The sequence below is a fragment of the Thunnus albacares genome, chromosome 8 (assembly GCF_914725855.1).
Source record: "Thunnus albacares chromosome 8, fThuAlb1.1, whole genome shotgun sequence".
NCBI classification, from domain to species: Eukaryota; Metazoa; Chordata; class Actinopteri; order Scombriformes; family Scombridae; genus Thunnus; species Thunnus albacares.
In genome coordinates this window covers 12308869-12325401 of record NC_058113.1, presented here as the reverse complement: position 1 = coordinate 12325401, position 16533 = coordinate 12308869, and the positions used below count along the sequence as shown (strand labels likewise).

Here is a 16533-nt window from a genome sequence, read left to right as displayed (position 1 = left end):
AAAGACTATGAAATATTTAAATCAGTGTGGGGATGTCACTGGGACACAGCTGTCTTCCACAAAACACCTGTTTCTGTGGTGTCTGCTAGAATCATGCAAATAATTCAAGTTAAGGGAACATGGTTATGTACCACTACTCCTTGAGCGCCTCCTCTTCACCATCAGGCTACTGAACCACTGACACTTGCACACACCGTACACACATATACTACAGTAACACATACCAATGAATGGACCCTTACTTCACACAACTGGCCACTAAGAATAACAACTGTTTACATGCTGTTTAATGTTTAAAAACCTACTGTTTACATTGTTTAACACTAGTCACTTTAATTTATATCAGTATTGCACGGCATACCTGTCCTCCCATGACTATTTAAGATACCATTATTTAAGTTGACTACCGCTATTATTATTCATGTTTTTATTTTAATAAAATAAAAACTTTTTTTTTTTTTTTTAACTTATATGCCTTTTTGATTGCTTACATTACTATATGACTTATTTCACTTATTATGTAAAGTTGAGTTGTCTCTGAGTCTAAGAATTTCACTACTGGTAATGATGTTGTTATCAAGTATATGACAAAACTTGAAACTTGGCTTTAGATGGCAGCTTGCAAACTGGTTGTTTGGTTGGTAGTCTGTCAGTCACAACATGCTGGTGTGCTAGAGCTCCCATCTGCACAAAAACCAACAACCCTTCTTTCTAGAAAACAAACAACTCTTGTACAGTCAATCTTCAAAGATGATATACAGAGGGATAAAACTAATCTCTCTGAAGAGAGTCACAATTAAGCAGAGGGGTTTTAATGGCTCTACACTTAAATGCACACTCATTCATGTCACCATGTGTGCTTACAGTATAGACAGGTGCATGCACTTGATGCTCTGGCAACCACTTGTGTGCAGAAACATCCTCACTAGCAGCCTTTGCGCTGGTGTACACACACGCTCACTCAAAGGCAGCCTTCTTATGGGAAAAGCAGGGAGGGGACATGGTGTAAACAAACTGCATTACGCGTATCATTGGATCATTAATTCTTTTCCCAGGCAGCCTTGCTTGCAGGCGTCCATGGGGGCCCGTCTCTTTGCTGCCTGCTTGAATATAGTCTGGTCTTATCCAGCACAAACACTGTGCCACATACTGCTCGTAATCTATTCCCAGACAAAATAAATTGCACTTAGTCTGCTTGACATTTAAATCTTACATCCGTCCTTTCTGAGAGACTGCGTGGGATGCGAATATTGAGAGGAAAAGAAGAGATAGACTCACAGGAATATGAAAGATTGACCCTGTGAGAAAAAAAAAAAGTATTCATGCTTTTATGTTGTCATATCAGAGTTTTCTGTTCAGACAAATCATCAAAATCTACTTTGTTCATTTTTTTTGGCTTAAATTTCACAAGCGAAAAAGATGTTCTCAAAATGTGAAATCTTACCGTTATTCTCAGCGTACATCCGGATCACGGGCATCATCTCAAAGAGGACTTTAGGTTTGGAGTCGATGAGTTTGCAGCTGCGGCGGTCCCAGCCAGCCCCCTCCAGGTGGAGGCCATAGACGTACACTCCCTCTGTGGGGGGCTGGGTGATGTCATCCTTCATCCACCTGGTCACTTCGTTGCACAGCACCATGCGGTCCAGGGCCCAGCCTTTATTAGCCCTAGTGATCTCCTACGAGTGCAGGATGAAATCCGCAGGTTAAGGCTCTCATATGGGCAGTATGACACGGCGGTGCACATGAATGACAGAGCTGACCTTTGGCAACTGTTTCCATACAAAAAAATCAATTTTGATAACAGGGCTGTAATAGAGGGACAATGAAAAAACACTGTGTAGGGCAGAGAAGTACACTCCATCGACGGAATTGTTTGTGAGATGCCATGCCAAAAGACAGAAAATAAATCCAATATGACACAAAAAGAGCAAAGAGCAAGAGCAGAGTGCACAATAAATAAATGAAATGTGAGTATTGTATCCTCTCAGTCATTTTTTCCTCATTTTGAACAAAAAAAAAAAGAGACAAAAACGCTTATTGGACAAAATTGGACAGATATGAATGAAAGGGACAAACACATATACAACAGATCCTTTAAAAACAAGCTAGAGGTTTCTGGCACACAGCATCAGAGCATTCTGCAGACAAATTGTGATGCCACTGGTCCAACAAAAGCTACAGCGTCTCTCCTGAGAATGCTCTATACAAGCTTGGTGAGAGGACATGACTGCTATATTTGGGAACTAACACAATAGTCTAACAAATCCATTTTCAGTAAAGTACACACATCTGCATCTACAATATTTTCTCTCTGAACATGCAACTGAGGTTTTCTTCCAGAGTGGAATAAATAAATAAACTAGAAGGCAGTCAGATGTGCAAACCCGACACCAATGCTTAACAATTCCACATTCCTACTACTACTTAAATTTCAAAATATATTGTTTTTTTTGGCCCTGGAAACATACTTCAGCCCTCAGGTCTTAATCACAGTTTTCTTTATAATTACTGTGTATGATAGCCATCTAATGGTACATATTCCAGATCTGGTTCACCGCCAAAATCAGTTGGAATATTATCATGGAAGTGTGTTCTCATGGAGGCAAATCAAGACAAACCAGTGCTATAGAGGGCCACAGCAACTGCAATACAGTATACATGTCTGTGTGAAATAAATGCTGTAGGTCTCAGGATTTAAGTGGTGCCTTCGAAGTAAAACGCTAGTGGCCAAGCAGGAGTCACAGTACACTCAAAATACACTGTATCATACATACACACTCACTGGCTGTGCAATCTAATGCAATCCAATGCAACAGCTCTGCCAGCTCTGCCCCCCTTAATGTATGTTTATGGAGTGGATAAAATACACTTTTCAATATAATGCAATCCAGTACACCACCACCCACTACGACCTCAATGACAAACATAAAGTAGAATTATCACCTTTCTTACAATGTCAACAAAAACTGCAAATGTATAAGCTTCGTAAATGTATCATTTTCAACAAAACAACGTTTTAGACCTTGTAAAGGACAAACGGTTATGTGTATTTTCTTTTTTTTATCTAAAACTCATTGAGTTCTGTTTTTACCTTTTTTCACCAAAAGCTCCCAGACTGAAAAAGGAGCAGATCGGGTCACACTTGTTTCACCTGAATTTTAAAAGCTGTTGTGTCATGTATGCTAATGGGGTTGAAAATTTTAGGAACACTTTTTAAATATAATGCAATCCAGTACACCACCACCACCACCCACTCAATGACAAACATAAAGTAGAATTATCACCTTTCTGACAATATCAACAAAAACTGAAAATGTATAAGAATTTATAGAATTTATGGCAGAGCTGTTGTATTGGAATGCACAGGTGTCCCTAATAAAGTGCTTGATGAGTGTATTTCCTGCTGCAAAAAATCCTGGTTCACCGTGGTTGATAGTCAATAACAGGCCCTTGCAATAAGGACAACATAGAAAATGCTTTTGGTTAAACACAGTGAAGAGAGAAATGGAAAGAAAATGCAAACACACAAAGTGCTAGCTGAGCCTTAAAGTTAAATAAAAGACATATAGAGTATAAATATATTATAAGATAACATTTTTTTTATCTACAGAGTGCTTGCTCTGAAATTTGTATTCTTATCATCCAATTTTCACTTGTTTTTAATATTCAGTATAGCATCTAGATACCTTTCTGGATCTTTATAATATAAGCCCTAACATCAGGGACAGGACATGGATCAAGGAGGGTTAAACACTCAGATTTACATTCCTCTGTAATACCCACAGTAATAGACATCGGAATTCATTAGAAAACGAGAAAAGTGTGTGTATGTAGTTGTCTGCCTCAACAGTGTGAGTGCACATGCACACGTGTGGCTGTATGCTTGCATGTGTGAATGTGGCCATGTGCCTGCCTCTCCCTCTGCGTGCCATCTGGTACCACACCAGCCCCCCCCCCCCCCGGCGGTGGGTAAGTAGGTGGGTAGCCTGATGCCGTGTGTAGGTTACCTGTCTCATGGCTGTCAGGAAGCCCTGCGGGTTGAAGAAGCCTGTCATCCAGAAGCAGTTGGGCCGTCCTTCAAAGATCCAAGCTTGGAACTGCCGGTTACGCTCAAGCAACTCTGTGAACCAGAACCCCAGGGTGCTGGAGGCCCACGATGCCTGAAAAACAAAGACGAACAGAAACATGAACAAAACATTACAATACAACACTGAAAACTGTCATTCAGATGGATCAGAGATGACAACAGAGAGACACGAAAAAAAAAGAACTGTGAATCACTGAGTGGCAAGAGAAACATGAGGCATTTATAAAGAATTAATTACAATAGAATAAAAAAGAGATGAATATAATGAAACATAATGGAGTGAGGGCAAATGGGCCAAAACTAGATAGCACTGCAGGTAGACAATCTCTGAATCCCAGTCGTGAAAGCCATTCAAATCAAAATTATTCTAATGATGTAATGTAATGTAAGAGCACGACTTGAATGCAAAGAGAATTATTTAAAGGTAAGATATGGGAAAAGTCATACTGAGTCATATTTCTTTGTTGTTTTCTCTTGCTCGCTCTCTCCCAATATTAACATTCCAGCTATTTCTTCAACTAAGTTTGTTGGAAGAAGTACTTTTCATTTATCACAGAAATGGTTCTGTGTGCTGTGGATAAAATTCTAAAAGGTAAGGAGCTTAGGGTCCACTAAAGCAAGAAATTACTGTCTGACTGATGATGATGAGCTCCCTTTTAGCTCGCATGACATGTCTGATGTTATCGGAAACCAACAAGTAATCCTTTGATTTACCTGAGGACAATAAATAACATTATAAAGATGATACCTGCGTAGCATTAAAAAGATCTTTTAGATTATTATTAATTTGTGCCTCAGGTTCCATGAAATTGCTTGCTATTCAATGCAATGGTCATTAATAGCTTTCAGAGGAGTTAAGTGATTACTATTCCTATTAGTGAGGCCTATTTTGTTGTTTGTGATGCAGACAAAAATCCAAAAGCTCCAGACTGATTTTTAATGTGAGACAATGTTCTAAACCCACCTTCTTCCAGCGTGCAGGAATGCGTGCATCATACATGCAGTCCAGGGCGTCCCGCAGGTTCTCACTCATGATGATGGTTCCATCGATAGCCAGCTTGAGGTCTGTCAGGGTGTTTCTGACCAGAACTATGACCCTCTGCATCCGGTCGATCTCCTGGCGCAGGAAAATGTTCATTGGCTGGAAAGGGCCCATCTTCTGGAGACGCTCTCTCACCTGGTAAGTTTCATTCAATCAGATGAAATAAAACTTTAAAGAATCTACTGAGGGATTTATAATGCATGAAGTGATGTTGCATCAGGTCAAAAAAAAATTGTGCTGTGTAGATAGAGACAGACATGTTAATGGAGAAACAAAGACAGATTCCATTATGTGTCTAAGTTTCTTCCCTGTGCCCTCCAGTCTACATATAACCTGAAATTAAAGATTTGTTTGTTCCATTTGCAACTCTGGAAGTGTTACATTAGCTCCTCTCTTTCTTCTCTGGATAATACATATAAACTATTCACATGCTTCAGGTACAAACTGAGCACAGGATGAGAGGTTTCTATAGTTACTACTATTTGTAAGGAATAGAAAAGAGCATGAATGATGGATTCTGTGAATTCACAGTTATTTGTTCTTTTCCAAATGCAGTTATTTGTGTTGACATTGCTGTATTTGCCCTCATTCTGTGAGGCATCTGTCACACATGGTGTGGGGTGCAGTGACGAAGTTTTCCATGACAAGCTTTGCACCTCTGCTCAGAAAAGTCACATTCTCACCTCACTGTCTCTTAAATGTCAAAAAAAGGAGAGAAACCCCAATATAAAACAAAGTTAGCAAGATTCAGCTACATTTACACTCCTCTGTTTTTTCCTAGCCGTCTTTTCTCTTTGACTACCTCTGTCTCAAACACAAACTAACACACACCCACCCATCACCTTCTCTGTCAGTACCACCCCTGTCACTTTGCGCACTACACATGTGCCTTCGCTCAACAACAGTCACCCAGGCTTACTTCAAAAGGTACATAGTCTGCAGGCAGTTTCTCCAACATGTCGTCAGCCAACCTGGACACCACAGCCTCTCTGGTTTCCCCTCCGCCTGACGAGCTATCTTTAGGCTGAATACTGAGGATAGTGTCCAGCACGTCTTTAGCCAGTTTAATCTGGTAGGTTATGTCTGCGTTCGGGTGGAGACCAAACACCTCTGGAGTGTCATAAGCTGGCAGACCCTGCAAAAATAAAACAGTAACCGGAGGTCATTTGTTCAGATCACAGAGCATTTGTGGAAATATTTTTAGAAAGAAATGGCCAAGATGCATTCACTCAACTCTCACAACAACTGCTGCAAGAGGGCCTTAGTAGCCCCCTGGAGCAGCTTATCACTGAGCTGGCAGAAACAAGCTGGCAGAGTTTATGGGAAGACAGTCTCCAACAATGTGAAATAGATTTTTAAGTGCTGCCTGCTTTTTTAACTTCAATTTCATATGTTTCTTCAAACTCTTCACACTTCTTCACTCTGAAGAAGAGCATGTAGCTCGAAATGTCACTGGTGGATGTCTCAATAAACTGCATATAAGGGAGCTACAGTGTGTGGACCTTCATCTTTCTTTGTTACGTTGTTTCATTGGTTTCACCTGTTTGAAGTTTACGGGATGTGAGCGTCTACTACACTTTTATATGTTCCTTAAGTCCAATTCCCTGCACTTTCCTTACCTTTGACACTACTACTGCCCACTGTTGGCCTGGTGAAAGCATAAACAGCCATGTGTCTCCTCTGATACCCCACAGTGTCACCAACTGCTTCTTTGACTCTCCAGTGAGGAGCTGAATTGGGAGGGGGTGTAATGCACAGGAGATTCATACCACCCCCACTGTGTATGCACCTGACCAACCAGAGCAAATCACTATTAGACTGACACACACTGACAGGATCCCTCAACAGCTTCCCATCAACTGTGTTCAATAAGTGTGGATTCTGTCTTTGTTGTGGAACAGTGGACCACCGGGGAGGATTAGGATTAAATTTAGTGAGAGGTCAACAGGCCAATTGATGCTGTGTCAGTGTAATGCAGGTATTGTACCGGACCATTGTGGTGAAACGGGATCTCAGCCTGAAGGTGAAACTCTCAATTTACCAGTCGATACTAGTAGCATGGGAAGTGACCAGGTCAATCAAAGAGTGATTTTTTTCTTAGAGTTTTATTTTAATTAAATTTAGAGGTCTAAAGGGGTAAACGTATCCAATAATTCAAAGAAAAAGCAAGGATTAGAGGAACATCTTTGAATGCAAATATCTTTTTTGATTTTTTTCATATCTTGTTAATTGTCTTAGTGGATCCTGACCTCCAGGTTGGGAACTAAAGCCTTAATTGATTGATTATGATGGCACTTGCCTGAATAGAAGTCATAGATGATGCAAGTGTATTACTGTGGTTGACACTCATCCATCTCAAGCTGTTATTGGATGGTGACACTGAGAACTTGATTTTCACTATATTTATCTGTTTTATTTATGTTAAGCCTATCTTTGTTCAAACATCTTGAGTTAAGTGAAACCGGAAATTGTAACTACTACTATCTAATCAATTTTCAACATGTGATGGCATGTTCTATAGGTAGTTGTTATATTTTTCCATAAAGTATTTGTTGTATTTAAGTGAAATTTTAGAGGTTTGAGAAGAAATACTTGTGCTTATTCTGTGTATATTTTCAGAGAGTAATATAGGTATCTATATCTTTGTGTGCACTGTGAAGCAAATAACTTCACCTGGTGACTCTGATAGGAGCTCTGCAGCAGTCAATACCAATTTTCCAACTCACAGGATAAATAACGCAACAAATTGGAAGTATGCCTTCAACATGATGTGATCAATTGTTTTTTTCAAGGTCAAGTGGCTTAAAGAAATCCACTGTGAAAAACCTGAATGGAATATTTACATTGTACTGCTGAAATATTAGGGGTTACATACAGTACGTCTCTCCTTGATGACATTTGAATTGGGTTCTAGGTTTTTGAATTAAAATCAGGGCCAAGTCAAGTTGTTCGAATGGGGTTGGTTGAATTTTAAAAGTAACTGAAGAAGTGAGCTGATGTTGAAAACGTGCCAATCAAAGTCACTGAGTTGAAACTGTGTTTAATTGGTTCAAAGACATCTTGCAATGAGGGTCTTTCTCTATGATGACAGGAAGACAGACCATCTGTTACTGCAGTGTGACTAATGAGGTTCCTTTTAAAACTGGAAAATTCAGAACAAAGTCACTTTGTAATGGCTGCTTTATTATGATCAATGTCACGTAAGCAAAAGCAAAGACTGATTTAATATGTTGCAAGCTTAGTTTTATTTTAGGGGAACCTCTAATCACCTTTAACACATCAAGAATGGTGCAAAGGCGTGAAACTGCAATTAGCGTATGAATGTGATGACAGAACACAGAATGGATCTTTTGCATGTCAGCACGTTTAAGCAAACACAATCTGATTTCTCCTCGGCTGAAACAGACTGTTTTGTTTACGTATCATCAGATTACGTCTGTGCTTGTTGAGTTTGCATGGAGAAAAAAAAGACATTTGAGATTTATGTTGTCACAGACTAGTTTATCCCTGAAACATCAATCACACTGCGCATTCAAATAGAGTCAAACATGAAGAGAGAGCCTGGCTAATACGCCGAGAAAAATATGAGGTGATGAAGAGAGAGTCACACAGGGTGCTGGACAGAATAGCCTTTGTCCCTCGCTGTGGTCATTTATTTCCTCTCAGGGAATTTTAGCTTTGTTCCTGTCTGTCTGCATTTAATTTAAATATGCAGACGTGTGGACACACACACACAGGGACACATTGTGCTCTCTTGTGTTTTGTCTGTGTGGGAAAAGTGTGAACATGTGTGTGGCTTTGTGTCTGACAGAAAGAGAAAGAAGGCTTGTTAGCAAATTTGTGAGTACATGGTGTGTGTGTGTGTGTGTGTGTGTGTGTGTGTGTGTGTGAGAGAGAGAGTGTGTGAGTGTGTGTGTGTGCTCTCCAAGGCTGTGTTTGTCATTCTGTATTTGAGAGGCGGTGCAGAGGAATAAGCTTGCTGAGCCTGGCAGCCCTGAACATCCATCATAATGAAACTAGCTTTAATGAAACTAGCTCAGGAAATGCCCCCAGACATACACACGCAGGCGCAGGCAAACACACACACACACACACACACACACACACACACACACACACACACACAGCGCAAATGCACAAACCCACCAGTTAAGCACACAGGCACACTAATACATCATACATAATCTGTAATAAAATGAGTATGCTTGCATTTTATATAAAATCACACATGGCAGCCTGTATCTAGATGTGACAAGAGCAGTGTGTCAGCATCCTGCAGAAACCTCATATGTTCAGTTTTTTGCTTTTTCACTGTTTGGGATGTCACTGAAAGCTGACAGTGTAGGAAAATCTGAAACAAATGGCAACAACACAAGATTGGAGCAGATTTGTCACAATAATGTAGAAAGATTGGGCTGAACATGAAATCCTCAAGACAGCTGCCCTGATCTGGCAGTGATGTTTTTGCAGCCACATGTTCAGTCATACATGTCCCATTAAACCTGTTGTATTATTTGTTGAAGCCAGATGCACCATCAGTCTCCCACTCGAGAGTGACTCACCTGAACGTATGTAAGATACTGGTCAACACTGGAGCATTTCGGGATGCTGTAGCCCTTGTAGAAATTAAAGGCAGGTCCAAACATGTCCTCACTGAACCACACCTTGGCAAAGGTGTTGAGGAGGCGCTTGTCATAGTCGTCAGTCACACGGCCACCATATTGAATTTCTCCTATCATGTATCGCACTGTGTTCCATGACACACCCTGAGGGGATAGGAAATAGTGATACAGGATGATATCAAATCTTTAATCTTCAAAAGTGTGGTCATTGTTTCTGTTTGGTATATTCATACAAGTTGGATGCGACCACTGTCATTGTGATTTTCTACTAATAACATGTGTCCTGAGACAAACGTCTTTCTTATCAGATGATGAAAATGATCAAATCTTAGAAAATTACTTTTTGTATGACAGAGACTGTGACAATAAAGGTTAGTTTTAATTGTCAACTTTAGCAATAGAGAGGAACATTTAATGCTCTCACATGTATTCAATTTATAAAACCTTGCCATGCTGCCACATTGCAAAAGGTAGGCCTATATATTTCCTGAATCTAATACAGTACACTATATCACACCATGCGTACAGTACACAGAATATAACAACATACTTTAATCATGATAAGGTTAGCTGTAAATACATACAGTACTTACATTTTTACATTACATGTTTTTTTTCTGCTTTACAAGAAACTGGAAAGAGTAAAACTGTGATCGAGGCACTAGAACTACAACATGCAGCACACATATTCCTCCATTGGAAGCCTATTATGCAGCAATGTAAACCTTCACACTGAAACTCTCAGCACTCACAACTATTTCAACTGAATATTCACCTTTTCTGTCCCACTCTCTAGGTGAATGAACACTGAGTATTTTAGATGTCTCCTACCTTTTTGATGTCCATGTCATCGAGGTGGTTCTGAACGAACTGGACTGTGGCGTTGAAGTCAGCCTGGTTGAATTCATAGGGGATGTTCCAGCCCAAAGGGCCATACTTTCTTCTCTCTTGTACAGTGCTATGGAGAAATGCGACTCCATACAGCATTGGCTTCCACTGCACCATGTTGCTGACATCCAAAAGGTCCTGGTTTATACCTGGTGAAGGGAAACATGGGTGAACACATCAGCAGCCCCCTCCAACTGGAGTGTAGGACTGCAATTGCAAGGAAATGATTTTGGTCCGATCGACCTTTGGAGCTACAAACCAAAGCCTTTCAGCTACAGAAGTTTTCTTACTGTTACTATTGCAGACTTGGAGGGCATAGTGAAAATACATCTGGAACAAATATAAGTGCAGTTTCCCCTTTCAAAAACAAAATCAAAGAGCAATAAAAGGTGCTTTTGATCTAAATGAGCAAAGGTTTCTTACATATTTCCTGAGTTAAAATTTAAATATCTTAACCTGTGGCAATTTCCGTAACTCCAGGTATGACACACATACTGTAGGCACACTTTTAACTTAGCATAATGCAAGCTGGCAATTCTCTTTTGGGAAATCTCTGACAGGCAGCCTCTCAAAGGGCTTTGCTGAACTCTAATGAAGTTAGGGAAATTATACCAGGCTCAGGAGGATAAGAGTGTCATGAAGTGATTGAAAACTCCAGGTGGAAGTAAACTTCTCGCTTTTAATCTACATGATAATTAAATAGAAATTATCACCAGCTATTTTGATCTAAATCCATATTTCTAAAAGACTATATTTGATAAGTGATAAGTGATATATGCCTCACAGACAGTCACCCCCCAAATAAAGGCGGATCAGTGTTACATTATTTGTGAAACGAGATACCTAAAATTGGAAAAACATTAGCAAAACAGGAACTGATATAAACAAATGTGGGAATATTCTGAATGCACCATCCAAAACATGTGTGATTAATCCTGATCTCATGAAGAAATGCCATTTTCAATTGCAGCTGGGATTCAAGAGCTGAAGATAAGCGTATACCCAGACTCTCAGCTGCCCTTCAGGAACCTCACATATCCCTTTTCCATATGAGTCAGGCAAAGACAGCTGGTTTATACATATTAACTGTTCTTCTCTTTCTCCCTCTTTTTGAATAATCACACAAAACGACATACTTTAGCTTGTTTAAAATTTCAAGAACCTTACAGGCTTTTGGTACGTAGGCGTAAAATACAATGAATTAGGCAGCAAACAGATGTTTATCATCTTTTCTCTTGCTGACTTTCCCCAAGGACACATTCGTACTGCTTTAGTCATTGATTGTGTGACTGACTAAAGGTCTATATGTGAGCTTGTGTGTACATCTACAAACGGATTTACACATATATACATCATCAAGAATAATAAGACGCCCTATTCTGCATGCTCATCATTGTGTTTCTCTTTCTCTCCCTCACACACACACCCATCTGATCCCCCTGTACTGATAAACCAGGGATCAATCTGTTGACGTTTTACTTAATATCCTCCATATTTATGCCTGGCAACGCTTTCAGATCAGGGCATTGTATTGATTGAGGACAGGATGTGTGCATCTTCATTCCTAGCACAGCCTCACCACTCTCATGTTGCACTGTAAATGGGCAAATCCCGAATTCTGGTTAACTACGTTTTACATTAAAGTGGACTAACTGAACCAAACTGGCTCTAATGTACCTCCGTAAGTTCTTTTAAGCCCCGCCTTGAGCCCCTGAGGTGGTTCATTGGTGAACTTGATTGACATCTGCAGCAGGGTGATGGGGAAGTGTCTGTGGACCTCTGTGGTCATCCACAGGCGGAAGCTGTCATGGACAAAGTCTGTCTCCGTCACCGTGTCCATTAGCTCGTCCATGAAGTCTAGACCCAGGTGGCAGTTCTGGAGTAAGGCCCAGCCACCCTATAGACAATTAATGATAGTGAGGGTCATCATCTATACCAAGGACTGTAAGGTGATGATGTTGTCAAGAAATCCCCAAAAACATCTTTGTAAGCTACATCAAATTATGCCTAAACTACAGTAACTTCACACCACTGACTTACATTAGCCATGGTCTGCTGCAGGAGCTTGCGGGCGTGGACCTCTTGTCCTTGTCCCATGGAGACATATCGGGTCTCAATCTTCAGCCTCTTCCCCAGCGCGATGATGGAGTCAGTTGGATCTGAGCCCATTGACAGGAAGCAGATGAGAGGTGTTCGCGGGTCTGATTCCTCCCAGGTCTTTTCCAAGTCAAGAATAGCCCCCTCAGTGTACTTCTCCCCCATTGCGTCCATTATGTATTTACGGGCCTAGAGGAGAGGAGGAGGGAGAGAAAGAGGTTAAAGAAATGAGGCAAGTAGTCATGTTTGTTTACTGCTCCATAATGCAAAACACTAAACACAAGCAGAAAGACTTGTTCAGCATTGCAGGCCGAGTTAAAACTAAATATTGGAATAAATTTACTTTCTGGAGGGCTGGATACTGAGTGAATAGTTCAAAGGATTTTTTACTCTCTCTTTTCAGTCAACAGTAAAGACTGCTGTGGGGGGGAAGGACAACTGCTGGACTGTTTGTGCGTGCATCAGCTCCTTAAAAAGCTCCAAAAGTAGAGATGCTTTCCAATTTGACACCATGTTTGTCAAATCACACAAAGATATTTTATCTCCCCCTATTGCTCATTTAATTAACTTGTCTTTTAAACACAGCTCCTTTCCTGATGACTGGAAATGTGCCATTGTCACGCCTATTTTTAAATCTGGAGACCAACTTGAAGCCAGTAACTACAGACCAATAAGTATACTGCCAGTACTCTCAAAGGTTGGTGAGAAAGTTGTCATTAAACAACTGACAACATTTCTTAATACAAGCAATTTTGGTCTACATTGTATGCAATTTGGCTTTAGAGCAAATCATTCCACTGAAACTGCTACCTTGCACTTAATAGAGCAAATTAAATCAAGACTTGACAAAGGAGGGGTAGTTGGTGCTGTATTTTTAGATCTGCATGATGTTTTAAAATCGAAACTCTAAATTTAACTTCTCATCTGGAGCACTGGCATGGATGTCTTCATATTTATCTAATAGGAGACAATGTGTTAAAGTTGATGACACACTGTCCAGTAACATGAAGTGCACAATCGGTGTTCCACAAGGGTCAGTGTTAGGTCCCCTATTATTTAGCCTATATATTAATGCTCTCCCTCAACAGTGTCATGATACAGAACTACAAATATATGCAGATGACATCGTTGTGTACACACATGCAAAAACAGCTGAGTTAGCTGAGCTGCTAAGCTAACAATCACATTGGAAAGGATTACACATTGTCTTGATCAATCATGTCTGAGTCTAGATGTAAACAAGGCAAAGGGTATGTTTTTCTCTAAGACTATGGTACAACCCCCTAATGCTGATATTTTCATAAAAGGTGAAAACATTGACATAGTTACTGATTTTTCTTGGTGTGACACTGGATCCAAAATTGAACTTTAAGAAACATGGTTAAAATCATAAAGTACAACATAGCAAATTTTAGACATATTAGAAACTGTCTCTCTTTGGCTGCAGCCAATATATTTATGCATGCTATGATTCTTTCCCATATGTCTTATTGCATCACATGTTGGGGGCAGGCTGGAGAAACAGCCATAAAACCTTTTGAGTCCTTATACAAACAAACTTTAAAAACAAAAAAAACAAAAAGCAAATGCATTTCTATCACTGTAGCGCACTGGAGAAATACAATTTACTGAACTTTGAGAATTTTAGATTATTCTCATATTTGTGCCTAGTTTATAAAATTTTAAATGGTTTGGCGCTAAGAACTAAGTAAATTCTATTAGATCCTCCAGAATGTCCCCTATAAAAGATTGTACCATATCATTTCGTCGCACTGCATTTGGGCAGTCAGCTTTCTCTGTGAAAGCCACAACTCAGTGGAACGCCCTACCTGATGATATGAAGAACTGTAGTTCTATCAATGCATTGAAGACCAGACTGAAACAAGTACTAAAGACCAATCAGCTGTGTGACCACTGAGTCACACAGATGAGTTTACTTTACATTATTTCTAATTGACATTGTGGGTGTATGTGATGTGCTGTGTGTTTTTGTTTGGTATGTTTTTTGTTGGGGACTACAGATGCAAATTAGCTTCAAGCTAACTCTGGTGCAGTGCATCTTTAATGTTTCAAACTGCACACGGTCCCATTCAATAAAATAAATCAAAATAAATTAGTCTTCAGGCCTCTCTGCTGTAGACCAAGAAACTACCCATCAATAAAAAGTGAATGTCCATTAGCCATTATAGATATTCAGGCTCAGTAAGCTTCTGAGAGAGCTGTTTAACTAAATGTATGCCACTTTTCCCTTCAAGGAAAGCTTTGACCAAAGGGAGATATTACTGTAGATTTAGAGATTTTTTTAAATTCTTTTTTAACTGGACCCAGTCTCATTAAAATAAGCGTCGTTTTGAAGTAAAGCAGCATCTCATTTTCAGCCCTGACCATTTAATTATGAATATGCTGCTTCTCTGCTGTATTCCTTTCATTGAAGCTCATTTATTTGAACTAAAGTCTACATATGTTACAGAACCACTGCATCATACTGCTGCAAATGCACTATGATGCAACATGAGAACTGTGATAATTGGATTTTCATCACCTATACTGTATGTGAATTATCAGAATTATCAGCAGAAACCAAATATTATGTAATCAGATTTTACATAATACTGTACATTTAAACTCTCATTTTTGAAATAAGTCCTTAATTAGCAAAAATGCACATACATCAGTAATTAACGGTGAGCTTTCTATTTCCTACAATGTCATTTCTAACCTGTGCAATGGTCCTGTCAGGACACCAGCAGCGTATAAGGAGCAGCCGTCTAAAACAGTCAAGAGCCTGGTCGTAGGAGTTTGGGACCACCTCCTCCTCTGGGGCTTCCTTATCAAACCACGACTTCCACTGCTTCTCATTACGACTTATCTGAGAGAAAAAGTGTTAACAGCTCTGACACAGGAACAACACACAGATTTAAAAAAAAATACAAATCTGGGCAGGACATGATGCAGAAAGAAGCACTTTAATACATACCACTGGTCAAAGCAACCTCAGAATTAAATCTATCATTAGCATAAAGCTAAGAGAAGAGAAATTAAAGATCAAGTGTACCCTACGTTGCTGTTAAATATTAAAATGTATTCACTGTGCACTCTCCTAGATGCACAGCACAAATTGTCCAAATTGTCCTAATGTGCTTAAGGACTATGACGAACTTGTGGCTTTCTGCACCTATCTGTATCTGCACAGCATGTGTGGGTGCTGCTCATTAGCATTATCGTCCCTTTTGAAACACAAGTTGTAAAGAGAATTTAGCTTATAGATATTAAATGGAATAATTTCACAGGCTCACACACATCTGTATCACGTGACTCGGATGATTATAAACATGAGGTCTTGGTTTGACACTTGACGTACTGCACTTAGCGCTAATTGCCTGAAAAGCAGTTTGTAGTAAATCCATGTAAACACCATGCACATCCAGGACATGCTATGAATGTTTGATAGCTCAACATATGCAAATATCCCGTGACATGACAAAGCCTGTTAATCACTATGTTTACATACACACATGTTACTGGAAGAAATGAGGTTAAAGCAGGATATCCGAGATCACATTTACAGTACATGCACCACAATAACCTGGTAACTGTATAACCGGCATTTACATGCAGCTTGGTCAGTAATCACAATTCTCCCCCTGCCCATATTTTGGAAGCAAACATGATATATTTTAAGTGTATTAGTGATATATGGTAGTGATATATAACATGTTTGTATTTGTGTTTTTGCATTTGGACTAATGAAAGGGAAAAAATATGTTTGCATGTGTTTTTTTGTTTTTTGTTTAATT

At 39.6% G+C, this 16533-nt stretch overlaps 1 protein-coding gene across 3 annotated transcripts in view; it reads right to left on the bottom strand.

Moving 5' to 3' along the window:
* Nucleotides 1-16533, bottom strand: part of dnah5 (dynein, axonemal, heavy chain 5) — a 111211-nt gene that overhangs the window by 2623 nt on the left and 92055 nt on the right. For all 3 annotated transcript variants that reach the window (XM_044359873.1, XM_044359874.1, XM_044359875.1), the window contains 9 exons: nucleotides 15456-15605; nucleotides 12680-12925; nucleotides 12317-12536; nucleotides 10583-10788; nucleotides 9692-9895; nucleotides 6049-6264; nucleotides 5052-5264; nucleotides 4008-4160; nucleotides 1445-1676 (listed from right to left, as the gene is read on the bottom strand). In XM_044359873.1, coding sequence (XP_044215808.1) covers nucleotides 1445-1676; nucleotides 4008-4160; nucleotides 5052-5264; nucleotides 6049-6264; nucleotides 9692-9895; nucleotides 10583-10788; nucleotides 12317-12536; nucleotides 12680-12925; nucleotides 15456-15605 — 1840 coding nt within the window. The remainder of the gene's footprint in view (nucleotides 1-1444; nucleotides 1677-4007; nucleotides 4161-5051; nucleotides 5265-6048; nucleotides 6265-9691; nucleotides 9896-10582; nucleotides 10789-12316; nucleotides 12537-12679; nucleotides 12926-15455; nucleotides 15606-16533) is intronic.